At 36.5% G+C, this 15,157-nt stretch overlaps 1 protein-coding gene across 1 annotated transcript; it reads right to left on the bottom strand.

Annotated features, from left to right (window-relative positions):
• Positions 1 to 8,096: 8,096 nt before the first annotated feature.
• SAP30 (Sin3A associated protein 30) lies at positions 8,097 to 14,684 on the bottom strand. The gene is made up of 4 exons (XM_045393058.2): positions 14,128 to 14,684; positions 12,129 to 12,254; positions 11,603 to 11,701; positions 8,097 to 8,425 (listed from the first exon to the last, which is right to left on the bottom strand). Exons 1-4 carry the CDS (start codon positions 14,440 to 14,442, stop codon positions 8,303 to 8,305), a joined length of 663 nt encoding a protein of 220 aa, XP_045248993.1. The 5' UTR covers positions 14,443 to 14,684; the 3' UTR covers positions 8,097 to 8,302.
• Between the last annotated feature and the right edge of the window lie 473 nt (positions 14,685 to 15,157).

Raw genomic sequence — 15,157 nt, 5'->3', positions numbered from 1 at the left:
TCTCCTTTCTGAAAATATGAAATTCAGTTACTTCTTTTAGAAATAAATGCATTATACAAGTACACAACCTTCTTTATATTACAAAATAAATGTAAAAACATACATTCACACAACTTACCTTATACAACTATTTCTCTGACTTGGTCAATGCATTTTTTAAAACAATAGATTTTTTTTTTTTTTTTTGAGACTGAGTCTCACTCTGTCACCCAGGCCAGAGTACAGTGGCATGATCTTGACTCACTACAACCTCTGCCTCCCAGTTTCAAGTGATACTTGTGCTTCAGGCTCCTGAGTAGCTGGGACTACAGGCACCTGCTACAATGCTCAGCTAATTTTTGTATTCTTTTAGTAGAAATGAGGTTCCGCCATGTTGGACAGGCTGGTCTTGAACTCCTGGCCTCAAATGATCTGCCTGCTTTGGCCTCCCAAAGTGCTAGGTTTACAGGCATGAGTTTTTCCAATAGATTTTAGTTATAAGACAACTAAACTTTATTAAAATTTTATTATTCTTCTAAACACCATCTTGCAGCAACTGAATGAGATAGGTACTGATATTATCCTTGTTCTATGGACAAAAATGCTAAGGTTTAAAGATATTAAGTAGTTTGTCTAAGTTTACATTATCAATGAGCAATCGAGTCAGATTTTGAATATGGCCAGTCTTACACTAGCATCTAGAGTCTTAACCACTATGTTGTTTAACAGCATTAACTAATCTATTATTTCCTTTACAGAAATGCAAACTTTTCCTTTGATAGGACACACAATTGTACACTTCAGATAGCTCATATATGCTAAAAGCTTACTGAACAAGTATTTCTGTATTTTTATCTTTGACTTTCTAAATCATTGTTCTTACTGTGAATCCCACGTTACTGAGCACAAAGTTGATGGTAATACATACAAATAGCTTACCTCTTTTTGATTAAAATTCATCTTTTCTTCATTGTAATTCATAGAGACTTGTTGAACATTTTGGCTTGCTGGGATTAGGTACTGATCCTAAAGGATTATTACAGAATTGGAAGGAAGATGGAAAAACCAAAACAATGAGCAACATCTATTGGGGGAAAAAAAGGACAAGGGAGGAACATTCACAGATCATTTTGTGACTTTAACATACTTATAATTATCAAAAGGTATACATAAGTTATTTCCATAATCATTTTTTTGTAAAATATTATAGCAGGTGTTTGTAAAATATAAAACTCTCTATAAGTAAAGCACGACAGGCTTCAAAATAATTTTCCCAAAAGGAAAAAAATCGAATTCATGTATTTCTAAATCAATCTTGGATTGATAGTCTAAGCCTAAACTTTTCTCTCAAAAATTTGAAGAGAAACTGATATTAGAAAATTAAAGTAAATTGATACTAAATTTACTTCTATGCAATGGTATCACCATAAAATGCTCATCTTTGTATGGTGGTATATCTAGAGAAAAATGTGTAGAAGATACTTACCTGATATACTCTAAGAACTTCAAAAGCCATAGTAAATTTTCAAGAGTTTATGTGATCTACATTTTCAGAGGTTTACAAGTCAAATAAGTCCATTGGGTTTAATGCTTAAAAAACTGACTTGATATCTACATTTAATATCATTAAAGTATATATACATAAATACATATATACTACATATAAAATATATATTCATATATGTAATAATCTGGTAGAAATTAATATGACTATTATTTGAGACTTCTATGATTGTGTAGACTATTAATGCAACTAGGACAAGATACACACAATAAACTCAATTGTACAGCAAGCATCAGCTCTTATCTAGAAAGAAATGCAAGGAATTAATAATTTCAAAGGAATAAATTCTATAGTAAGCAGTATTCACCCATAAAAATATACATATAAGTATAAAAACAGCAAATTTTCCTCTGAATATTAGCTTTCCTGCATCCACTGTTTTAGCTTATAAGCAAAACTTTGCTTGACATTTAAAAAATAACTCCACTAGAATGGTGTAAACCCGGGAGGCGGAGCTTGCAGTGAGCTGAGATCCAGCCACTGCACTCCAGCCTGGGTGACAGAGCAAGACTCCATCTCAAAAAAAAAAAAAAAAAAAAAAAAAACTCCACTAAATGAATAAACAATAACATGACAAAAATTTATTCTTGAACCACCATCACTTGCTTAGATATCATAATCTGAATTTTGCTATTAAAACATTATGTAAATATGTGGAAATTATAACCAAAAAGGAACTGGGATGGCTATAATAACAGACAAATTAGATGTTAAGTAAAAATATGTTACAAGAGCAAAGATGGACATTTTATATTGTTAAAAGTTTCAGTTTATCAAAAAGATATAACAATTATAAACATATATACACCATATGGCAGCCAAAAAATATATAAAACAAACCTTTAGAAAACTGAAGGGAGAAATATACAGTTCTACAATGATAGTTGGAGACCTTAATGCCTCACTTTCCACAATTGATAGATAAGTAGAAAGAAAACCAATAAGGAACTAGGAGGCTTGAACAATAGTATAAAACCAACTAGACGCCATAGAAATATACAGAACATTCCACTCAACAATAGTAGAATACCGTCTTCTCAAGTACACGTGGGACTTTCTTCAGGATAGAATATATGTTCTTCCATAAAACAATTATCTATAAGCTTAAAAAGACTAAGGTGATACAAACTATCTTTTAGAACCACAATAAAATGAGGCTAGTAATCAATACAGAAAGAAAACTAGAAAATGCACAAATACCTGGAACTAAGCAATATACTTGTTCACAAAAAGTATATTGCTTCACAGGTATATTGCTTAGTTCCAGGTATTTGTGAATTTTCTTTAGTGGTTTAAAGAATATATCACTAGAGAAATTAGATAGTAATTTAAGATGACTGAAAACAAAAACAAACATTCCAAAACTTACAAGATGCAGGAAAAGCTGTATTCAGAGAAAAATTTACAGCTGTAAATGGCTGCATTAAAAAAGAAAAATATCAAATCAACTTAACTTTACACATTAAGAAAATAGACAAAGAAGAGCAAACTAAATCCAAAGCCAGCAGAAGATAACGAAGATCCGAAAAGAGAAAAATGAAATAGAGAAGAGAAAAAAAATATAATCCATATAATCAAAGAAAATACCAACAAAATTGATAAACCTTACCTAGACTACTAAGAAAAAAGGAGGAAGACATAAATAAGTAGAATCAGAAATAAAGGTAGGAATATTACTGCTGACCTTACAGAAATTAAAAGTATTATAAGAGAAGTATAGGAACAATTTGTATGACAACAAATTAGATAATCTAGGTGAAGTAGACAAATTCTATGACTTACCAAAAATAACTTAAAAGAACACAAAGTCTCAACAGACCTATATATAATGAAAGGACCTATATATAATGAAAAGACCTATATAAGTAAAAAGATTAAATCTGTCAAACCTCTTCCATCGAAGAAATAGCCTAGACCAGATAGGTTCACCCATAAGTTCTGTCAAACATTTAAAGATGAATTAATATCATTCTTACTCAAAAATCTCCAAAAATAGAAGAGGAAAGAATACTTCCTAATACTTTCTATGAGGCCAGTATTAACCTGATACCAAAGTCAGATAAAGATACCATAAGAAAACTATAGAGCAATATCCCTTACGAGTATAGATGCAAACACCCTCAACAAAATACTAACAAGCCAAATCCCACAGCATATTAAAAGAATTATGCACTATGACCAAGTGGGATCTATCCCAGAAATGTGAGGGTGGTTCAACATAAGAAGGTCAATGTAATATACACTAAGGAAAAAAAAAAAATCTTCTCAATACTACTAAGGAAAAAAAAATCATCTCAATACTAAAAGTATTTGACTAAATTCAACACCCTTTCATGATAAAAAAAATTTAGCAAATTAGCAATAGAAGAGGGCTTCCTTAACATGACAAAGAACATTTATGAAAACTCACAGCTAACATCATACTGAATGGTCAAAGACTAAATGTTTTCCTCCTAAGAAAAGGAACAAGACAACAATTCCTGCTTCCACCACTACAGTTTAACATTGTACTAGAAATCGTAGCCAGGGCAATTTGGCAAGGAAAAGAAATAAAAGGCATCCAGATTGGGAAGGAAGAAGTAAAATCATTTTTGTTTGCAGATAACATCATTCTATATATAGAAAAATCCCATGGAATCCACCCACACACATAAAAATTACTAGAGCTGATTAATTCAGCACAGTGGCAGCATCAGCACACACCTCTAATGAATGACTCAAAAAAGAATTTAAGAAAATAATTATATTTATAATAGTGCCAAAAAGAAGAAAATACCTAAACATAAATTTAACCAAGAGGTGAAAGACTTGTACCCTGGAAACTATAAAACACTGCAGAAATTAAAGAAGACTTAAATAAATGGAAAGATATCCCATAATAATGGATTGGAATGCTTAATATTGTTAAGCTGGCAATCTGAAAATGGTCCATAGAGTCAATGCAATCCCCATAAAAATTCTAATAGCCTTTTGGGCAAAAAATGGAAAAACCAATCCTCAAGTTCATATGGAACTGCAAGGGGCCCTGAATAGCCAAAACAATACTAAAAAAGAAAAACAAAGTAGGACTCCCACTTACTGATTTCAAAACTTATTACAAGGCTACAGTAGTCAAAAGAGCATAGTACTGGCATAAGAATAAATACATAGACCATGGAATAGAATTGAGAGTGCAGAAATAAACATCTATGGCCAACTGATTTTCAACAAGATTGTCAAGACTATTCAGTTGGGAAAAAATAGTTTCTTCAACAAATCATACTGGGACAAGTGGCTAACCACGTGCAAAAGAATGAAGTTGGACTCCTACCTCATTCACATGTAAAAATTGATTCACAACAGTTCAACAATTTAAATTTAGGAGTTAAAACTGTAGAACTCCTAGAAGAAAACATAGACGTTAATGTTTATGATGTTGGTTTTGGCAATGGATTCTTTTGACACCAAAAATGTGAGCAAGAAAGGAAAAAATAGATAAATTGGACTATGTAATTATTTAAAACTTTTGTGCATCAAAGGACATTATCAGAACTGTGAAAAGGCAACGTACAGAATGAGAGAAAATATTTGCAAATCATGTATCTTAGAATGGTTTAATACTCACAATAAATAAACAGTCCTACATTTCAACAACAAAATCAAACAACCCAACTAAAAAAAAAAGAATAAAAAGGACTTGAATAAACACTTCTCCAAAGAAGATATATAAGTGGCCAAGAGCACATGAAAAGATATTCAATAAAATTGATCATTAAGGAAATATAAATAAAATCCACAATGAGATACCACTTCACACCCAGTAGGATGGCTTTAATTTTTTTTTTTTTTAATGAAATACAAGTGTTAGTGAATTGAAGAGATAGGAGTCTTTATACATTGGTGGTAGAAATGAAAACATATGTCCACAGAAAAACTCGTACATCAATGTTTACAGCAGCATTATTCATAATAGCCAAACATAGAAACCGAATGTTCATCAACAAATAAATGGATAAACTGTGTTCAACAGGTACAATGGAATATTATTCAGCCTGAAAAAGGAAGTACTGTAACTTGGATGAAACTTGAAAACATGCTTTTTTAGCATTATGCTTTTTGGCATGTTTTCAAGGTTCATCCAACTTGCAGTACTTCATTGTATGATTCCCTTATAATACATCCAGAATAGGCAAATTCATAGAGATAAAAAGCAGAATGGAGGTTACCAGGGAATAGGGAGAGGGAAGAAGGGGGAGTGACTATGTATGGCTGTTTTTGTCGGGTGACAAGTTTTGAAATTAGAGCTGCTGGTTATACAATATTGCAAATACATTAAATACCACCGTATTGTACACTTTAAAATGATTAATTGTATATTTTGTTTCTTAATTTAAAAAGACTTCATGTAGAAAAATATAGAATTTGTTGTAAAGACATGAATTTCAGGCATGTTTAGGCCTTTCCCAAAATTATTCTTTTGAAGTTAGTAACCAAATAACTAACTTATTTTTTGAGCCCCTGCTATCCATTCAGTATACTTTTTCCTCCTACTTCTCGTGGCATTTAAATTTAGATTCTTTTCTTAATGCTCTAACATCAAAAGTAACCTATACCCTTATAGAAATGAGTTTCCATTTATTTTTTGTTCAGATATGGATAAGTAAAAATAATTTTTAATGAATTCATCATTTAAAAAATCTAATGGTCACTGAAATTTTCATATAAAACTGACTTTTACATTGCAGCTCCTTGAGTTACTTCTCAACTTACAAGATCCGATTTTTTGTATTTTAAATTAACAAGGATTTGATTTCATTGAATAACTACCATCCGGAACTCTTCATTCATATTTTATAAAACTACATTTTATTACACAAATAATTATATGAAATTAACATTGCCAAAGGTTATGTTCATACTTTTATATCAGCAAATAATTTCAAGCTTTTGTTTTTCACAAGAACAGAATATGGGTTTCATTTTGGGTTTTTTTTTTTTTTTTTTTTTGAGTCGGTCTCACTCCAATGCCCATGCTGGAGTGCAGTGCTGCAATCATAGCACACTGCAGCCCCAATCTCCCAGGCTCAAGTGATTCTCCCACCTCAGCCTCCCAAGTAGCTGGGACTACAGATGCACGTCACCAGGCCTAGCTAAGTTTTGTATTTTTTTGTAGAGATAGGGTTCACCATTTTGCCTTGAATGCCTGGGCTCAAGTGATCTGCCTATCTTGACCTCCTAAAGTGCTGGGATTACAGGTGTGAGCCAGTGTACCCGGCCTCAAAATGTTTTTATAAGAAGTCTTCTCACAGATTTCCAGAATTCCAGAAATGAGAAGTTTCTATGACAGCAATTATTACAGCCTGTGCTTGCTAATAAAGTAGCAAGCAAATCTTTCAATGGTCATAGCAAAACCAAAGACCAGTTGCTTTATTGTTCATTATATTTTCTAGCAGTCAATACATTAAGAACACTTGAAAATATGCAGTCACCTACTAATGAACTAGTACTTTAGATGCAGTACTTTAGTTACATCAGTGGTTCTCAACTAGCTGTGATTTTGACCATCAAAGTATGTTTGGCAGTGTCTAGAGGAATTTTTGGTTGTCACACCTTGGAGGAGCTACTGGCACCTACTGAGTGGACTTAGGGATGTTGCTAATCCTCCAATAGACTCAACGGCCTCCCACCAAAAGGAATTATTGAGTCCAAATGTCAACTTTGAGAAATCATGAGCTACATTAATGGTCTCATCCATTTCCAGCCTAAAATCCGCAGCTTTATCTCACAACAGTTTGCTGAAGCGTTACAAACTATAAATTTGATTTGTAATTATAAGGATTTAGCTAAACAATATAATCTCAGGAAAAGCAGAGGTTTAGAATGTTTGATAGAAAACTGACCAGGAATGAAACATAAAACGGAGATGGATAAATCAAGTCAGTCATATATAACCAAAATTTAAATGAAGATCTTGTTAGATATCTAGACCTCTCCAACTTACTAGTTACCATTTGCAATGTAAACAGTACAGGACATCACTAAAAATTAAGGGGCATAGCAGAGGTACTTTCTGTATTCATGCCACATAAATATCTTTTCCCAAAGACAAAATTTTCAAAAACAGCTATTTCATTTCATGTTCTTATTTCGACTTTCAGCATTGTGTTTATCTTCACTGGCACATTAAGTTGTCTTTGGAACGAGGTGGGTATATAAATTAAACCATTTGTTCTTCCTAGTACTTCATCAAGTAATAATAACAAAAAAAAAAAGGAAATAAAAAAGAAGTTGTATTCCAATAGAAGCTTATTTTTCAAATTTGCTAGCATTATAAAGCACTTAAAAAAAATAATGCTATTTAAAATATCTTCAATTCCAAGTCAGATTGTCCCAGAGAATGCAAATGTGCTACATTTGTTACTTCTCCTTACCCTGTTAATTTCTTGGAAGTTTACAAAAAAAAAAAAAAGGGGGTTATAAAATGAAGGACTTTACATTAAAATATCAATACTGATCTCTAAGTCAGTTTAAAAGAAAAATCAAGTTTCACAAAATAAATACACTGAAGCAACTATAATAGTAATAACCTTTATTTAAAATAGTTTTTAATTTAGGAAAGCTCATTTTACATGAGTTTCCAACTAATTATTAGAGTCAGAAACAAAGAAAATAAAATCAGAGAAAATCCTCTGTAGAAAAAATACACAAAGAACATTTCTACATGTGAAAAAACAGTAAACAGTGTTATCATCCAAGTTATTAGTCTCAATTCCACGTCTCCTAGTGAACACCACTATCAACCTTGACATCTGATTTGTTCTTGTCATTCTTCACTGAGTAGATGAAATATGTTAAGGTGTCTTTTTCATTCACTGGAATAGACCTAAAGTGGCAACCAACTATCTATAAAGAAAAAAAAAAAAAATTAAGGAAATTAAATTTTAGATATAACAGGTTTCATAAACTAGGTAAAAAATACGGTTTCATCCAAAGAAAAAATCTATGTGATAAGAGCTATTTCCTTTAAAAATTATATTTAAGAAAATACCAACAGGACAAAAAGCATTTAAGAATAAAATGTTATGAACAAGAGATAATGTGATTTCAAAGGACCTTTTGGCTCACTCAATTTACTATACATTGATTAGAAAATACATTTTCCTTTTATTTATTTTAAATTTTATAATTGGGCCAGGAGTGGTGGCTCACACCTGTAATCCCAGCACTTTGGGAGGCGGAGGTAGGGGGATCACTTGAGCCCAGGAGTTCAAGACCAGCCTGCGCAACATGACAAAACCCCATCTCTACCAAAAAAAAATACAAAAATTAAGTAGGCGTGGTGGTGTACACCTGTAATCCTAGCTATTCAGAAGGCTGAGATGGGAGGATTGCTTGAACCCAGAAGGTGGAGGTTGCAGTGAGCTGAGATCACGCCACTGGACTCCAGCCTGGGTGACAGAGCAAGACTCTGTCTCAAAAAAGATAAATAAGATAAAAATAATAAATTTTATAATTGGAATCTAGAGTAGGGAATACATGTTTTTACTTTTAAACTTTAAATGAGATAAAACAGATGTAAGAGACCACATGCATCATTAAACCTGCAATGGTTTAGACCCTACTGATAGAAAAAGAAGTATGAAGTTGAAAACTTTTGGTAGTAATCAACAATAACATATAAATTACTTGCTGCAAATTACATTCATTCATTCGTATCTTGGTAGCATTCTTTGGTTAAGGTTCCTTGAAAATTTTTCTGAATAAAAATTGTGAATGGAAATGAGAGGAGAAAGAGGGATGTTCAATGAAGGATGTTTACCTGCTTCCTTGCCTTTTCATTGTGCTAATGTAATATGCATACTACAATTACGAATAGAAGATTAATAGACTTACCTGAGGTGCTGACAAGCATATTTAGATTCCAGAAAATAGAATTTCTTAAGAAAAAAGTTCATCCACACAACAATTACGAGACTTAAGACTTAGTCATACAACCCTGGAATCCCTTAAAACAGTGGTCCCCAACCTTTTTGGCACCAGAGATCGATTTCACGGAAGGCAATTTTTGCACAGATTGGGGGTGGGGGAGTTGGTTTTGGTATGAAATTGTTCCACCTCAGATCATCAGGCATTAGATTCTTATAACAAGCGTACAACCTAGATCCCTCACATGTGCACTTCACACGTGGTTTTGGACTCCTGTGAGAATCTAATGCTACGGCTGATCTGACAGGAGGCGGAGCTCAGGCAGTAATTCTTGCTAGCTGGTGCTCACCTCCTGCTCTGTGGACCTGTTCCTAACAGGCCATCAACCAGTACCAGTCCATGGCCCTGGGGTTGGGGACCCCTGTCTTAAAATATATGTACTACATCTGCACATTTCCACATTCCTTAACCTGTTAATAACTGCATTTCTGATTAAGTAAAATATAACACTCATGGCTATCTCTTATGTATAAAAAAGAAAATAGCTCTAGAAATAATATAACTGTTCTTAGAAGGTCAGTTTATCAAAAATTTCAGGTTTAATTTATACCTAAATGTAACATTTAAAATAATTAGTTCTTTGGTTCTCATTTGTTCCAAAACAGGGGTGCCTTCACTCCATTAGTACCTACTGAAATATTTCATCATGGTGGGCAAGATCTATATTTACGTTACATAATGTATTGTACAACCCCAAAAGAACTTGATCTTTTAAATCAAAATTAAAGAAAAATTAATTAGATCCGTGTTGCCTAACCAAGGATAAGAAATTTTAGCTAAATAGTTAATGTATTAGATTTTAACAATGTTAAAAAGCGTTCCATCAGATAAATGTAACTTCTATTCATATTTCATTTTATTCAATGAAATGTTGTACATTTTAGAAAATGTTGGGTAACTACTAAATCCATGCAAAGAATATGAGAAAACCGATTTATATATCTACACTTCTATTTTGTCTAGTAGGCTAAATTTTCTTTTTTAGAGATGGAGTGTTGCTATGTTGCCCATGGTGACTCAAACTCCTAGGATTAATCAATCCTCCTGAGTAGCTGCAAGCAAAAATTTTAAATATGATTAAAATATAAATATATCAATCTATAAGCATCTTAATAAGATGCACAGACTTCTTGGTTCTATTATATCCTGAGAACATATGCATACTCCATTAACTTTCACAACTCACTGACTAACTAGAAGTCCTCTGTCAAAGCAAACTACAAGTAAAAGATTGGGTAAAAGAAAAGCTTTTGCCTCTTCTAGATGTGAAGAAAACATAGATGTCTCTAATAAAACTAACATCAACAAGGACCAATTTTGAAATAGTTAAGTCAGCAAATTATAAAAATACTGTTTAGGGGCTGATTTGTAGGCCTACTCCACCACTTTAAAATATAAATTTTAATAAGGACATTAAAGCTTGCTAATTAAATTTATTATGCCTCAATTAGATGCTCAAACATTTACTGGTTAAATGGAGTTTTAAAACTAATAGATTTCTAAAGTGAGGATTAAAAAAAACTCTCATTCAACATTTTGAGGGCCAGGCACGGTGGCTCACACTGCTGATCCCAGCACTCTGGTAGGCTGAGGTGGGCGGATCACTTGAAGTCAGGAATTTGAGACAAGTCTGGCCAACATGGTGAAACCCCATCTCTACTAAAGATATTACACAAAAATCAGCCTGGTGTGGTGGTGCACACCTGAAGTCCCAGCTGCTTGGGAGGCTGAGGCTGGAGAATTGCTTGAACCTGGGAGGTAGAGGTTGCCATGAGCCGAGATCGTGCCACTGCACTCCAGCCTGGGTGACAGAGCGAGACTTTGTCTCAAAAAACAAACAACACATTTTGAAAGCCAGTATCAGAAGGTGCTGTACACAACCTGCTGAGTAGTCATTACAAAAAGGAATTTCCTAAGTGGCTGACAAACATTTTTAGACAACTAGATTCTTCCACAATAGATTTTTTAACATTGTTCTTTCTAAATAAAATGTACTGTTAAATGTACTGTTACATATACTACATTAATACTTTCATTAGCATTTAACAGCCTCTCGGTTGTGCATAGTTCAAATAGTTTAAAAATCATATATACCTCAACAAGCTGTGCTTTATTAAGTCCTGGTCTGGTTGGTAGCTTGAAGTGTCTTTTGTATCTCCTAAGTGTATTTACTTGTAATTGGTATAAATCAACCTAGAAAAAATTAACATGCATAAATTAGTTCATACAATTTGTGGAAAATTTATCATCGATATGTATAATAACAAACATTTTAACTTCAGCACAATAAAAATTTACTTCCAAAATCAAAAAAATTATTTAAAAAATTTACATAATCAAACCTATAAATTATTAAACAGTTTAATCTTTTGGGGATTAATAATATAAACTGAGGTCAAAAAAGAGTAAGTTATGTGACAACAGAGCCGCAAAAATTGTCAATTTAAAATGTAACAATTCAAACTGTGTAAATGCATGACAACTGGCTATATTTAATTTTGCTTTCATTTTCAGATTTCTCAAATGTTTTAAACACTTAAAAGATTGTTCATATCTTTTTATAAAGGTTTCAGAATGCACTACTTAGGATTTATATTAAGCATAAAAAACTTCCATTTACCTCTGGGGTATCAATATCTTGAACAGGTGAATCACCTCCATCATCATCACTCCCTTTTCTCTTTCTTCTGTTTCGAACACTCTGAATTAAGTTTTTATGATAATCACATATGTAAAGATGCCTTGCCTGAAACAGAAAAGTTTCACACACTGCTAATGATTACAGTAAAATGTGTCTATGTATTAGGAAAACACATATGCCACAGATAGTAAAAATAAAGACAGTCAAGATGGCCATTGTTAACACAATGAAATATTTATACATTTAAATCCTAAACCCTGTTAAAACATAAGAAGTCTGGAATACTGTTAAAAGGATGGTGGATGGGGAAGGAGGGGTTGGTTCCATTTGGGGAAGGGGTGAAGGGAGGGAGGGAGAGGAGAATGAGAAATTCCAACCCTCTGGGTTTTGTCATCAAATTGCAGTGAGGGGCCGGGCGCGGTGGCTCACGCCTGTAATCCCAGCACCTCTTGAGCTCAGGAGTTCCACACAAGCCTGGCCAAAATGGTGAAATCCCGTCTCTACTAAAAATACAAAAAATTGGGCGGGCGTGGTGGCACTAGTCTGTAATCCTAGCTACTCAGGAGGCTACCGCAGGAGAATCACTTGAACCTGGTGGGTGGAGGTTGCAGTGAGCTGAGATCGCGCCACTGCACTCCAGCCTGGGCAACAGAGTGAGACTTTGTCTCACATAAATAAATAAATAAATAAATAAATAAATAGCAGTGAGGATGACATGAATTAGTTCATGTTGAATTTTTAACTGTTAAGGGGAAAGATGATGCTGCCCACTTTTGCTACTTGACAGTACTTTCTCTACTTAAAGAAGAGCATATTTTTGTAACATAATGTATGCTTTCCAGTCTTTCCAACTGAATGCCCAAATTATATTCCGGATACAAAACCATCCGTTTTTACAAATGAGCTATCGACTTCATAACTATATTTAAATTTCAGTTATCAACTTTTCTGAATATTAAATTAAATCAATGTATTTATTTATAACACATTTTCCCAAAGCAATCTGAAATTATGCAAGTTCACCTGAAAAGTTTCTCACGGATAACACTGAAAACTGTTTAAACGGGCAAAAAAGTATCACAAATAAACTTTTCAAAAACTTTAATTACACACACTCCTGCGAACTGGAGACTAACATTTGAAACAAATACGGACTGAGCTAACAGGCTTTTACATTTACTTCGAAGCCAAGCGCAAGATAAAAATACGCAGGACTTGTGGTAGGTTCTTGATACCATGTTATTCATTTACCGCTAGCCAGATCTCCCAAAAGTGGCAACGGCTGTTAGATGGTCAAACGAAAAGACGCGCAGGAGGAGGAAAAAAGAAATCCTGATGGCTGCCAAGGGGATGGCAAAACCGCAGAGGCTACGTGCTCCCCACCATCGGAGCAGCTGCCCTCGGAGCTGACAGCGCAAACGCCGTTTACAGCCCCGGCTCACTGCCAGGCGGCGGGCGAGCTCGGCTTCCCTCTCACTCCGCTCCGGAGGAGACGGAGCACAGAAAGGAACAGGATCTTCCTTGATCGCGAAGGTCCTCCACTTTTCCCTAGACCAGGGGAGTTAGCACCGCCTGGGGCCAAACACCAGCTTGGGCAGCGAAACAAAGGCGCCTCCATTCCAGAAGAGCTGCCGGGCTGCAAGAAAACTACTCTGGGCCCTCGGTCCGGCGGTCCCCTTTGTTTCGTGTCCTGGTCGCAGAGGAGAAGGAAGAGGGAAGACAGTGCGCGGGAGAGTCGCAGGCAGCGGGAGGCTGGGGGCAGGGTGGGAAAGAAAAGGGGAACGACAGCGTGCGTGTTGTGTGTGTGTTGGGGTGGCGGTCGGAGTTGCAGCGACTTTGTTATTTGCTTCCAAACACAGACTCCACGAGACCGCACTGCAGCCAGGTCTGGGAGACCCCGCCGACAATCCGTGCCTTTGCCCGACTCCTGGGGCCCCACCAAGGGACAGGAGGGCAGGGCGATCCCGCGGTTACTTACGCTCTTATCCAGCTCGATCTTCACCTTCTTCTGGGAGATGCTCTTCTGGATCCTCTTGCTGAAGCTGGCGTTGCCTGCCGCCCGGCCGCAGCGCTCACCATCCTCCCGCAGGCAGCACAGTTGCCCTGGGCCCGGCCCGGCCGCCCCCGGGGGCCCAGCCACTGAGACCGTCCCCGCGCCCGGCACCTCAGCCCCGGCGCCCGCGCCAGTCCCGTTCCCCGCGGAGGCGGCGGCGGCCGCGGCAGCGACTACGGCGGCCACTGCAGCGGCCGCATCTCCGCCGCGGCTCATCTCGTCAGGCGTGAAGCCGTTCATGTCTCCGAGCTCCCGAGCGCCGGCGCTGACAGAAATCCCCTCTCTCCTGGCCGCTCCGCCTCTCTCCGCTCCGGCAGCGGCAATTCACTCTGTACACCAAGTTAGCGGCACGGTCAAACACCAACCGTCCCGGGCCTGCTGGTCTCTGCTGGCCCCGGAACAGTGGACAGTGCTGAGGGCCCGGACGCAGACTCTAGCGTCTTCTGGAGCCGGGACCCCGCTCACTGTCACATGGGGACTTCAGCAGTTGGACCGCTACGCCTCCGCCTCCCTCCGGCCCCGGGGACTGCGCAAGCGCGACGCGCCCCCTCCCGTCCCGCCCCTTTCTTTCAAACGCGCGGCCCCATGGGAATTGTAGTTGTCTGCTACGGAGTCAACCTGAGCTCCGCCCTGACCCTTCGCCCTGAGAGATGGAGGAACTACTAATCCTAGCATGCATAGCGCGGCCACGGACCCACTTTTTTTTTTTTTTTCAGTACCGGGAAAACAGGAGCGTGTGATTGGGGTTTACAGTGTTTTCTCTCTCTCTGTCTCTAGGGAAGTCGGGCTGTGTTTAGCTGCTGGGATTTCGTAGAATTGGGTTTCAGAGAAGTTACTCGATTCCTGAGGCGAAACATAAAGGGATGGGAGTGGTGTGGGAAGTGAGCGTGTGCGGAAAAAAAAGTTTCGAGGCCGTTTCGCATTTGTGGAAACACAGCTTTTGGTGTGACCGCGC

This window comes from Macaca fascicularis, chromosome 5 (genome assembly GCF_037993035.2).
Source record: "Macaca fascicularis isolate 582-1 chromosome 5, T2T-MFA8v1.1".
NCBI lineage: Eukaryota > Metazoa > Chordata > Mammalia > Primates > Cercopithecidae > Macaca > Macaca fascicularis.
This window is presented reverse-complemented; position numbering and strand designations above follow the sequence as displayed.

Excerpts from the sequence above, each read along its gene's own strand:
- SAP30 (XM_045393058.2), bottom strand. The coding sequence starts at position 14,442 with ATGAACGGCTTCACGCCTGACGAGATGAGCCGCGGCGGAGATGCGGCC. Across the intron at positions 11,702-12,128 it reads AAGATATTGATACCCCAGAG|GTTGATTTATACCAATTACA; the intron begins GTAAATGGAAGT and ends AATTTTTTCTAG. Across the intron at positions 8,426-11,602 it reads ATAAAGCACAGCTTGTTGAG|ATAGTTGGTTGCCACTTTAG; the intron begins GTATATATGATT and ends TTTTCTTTATAG.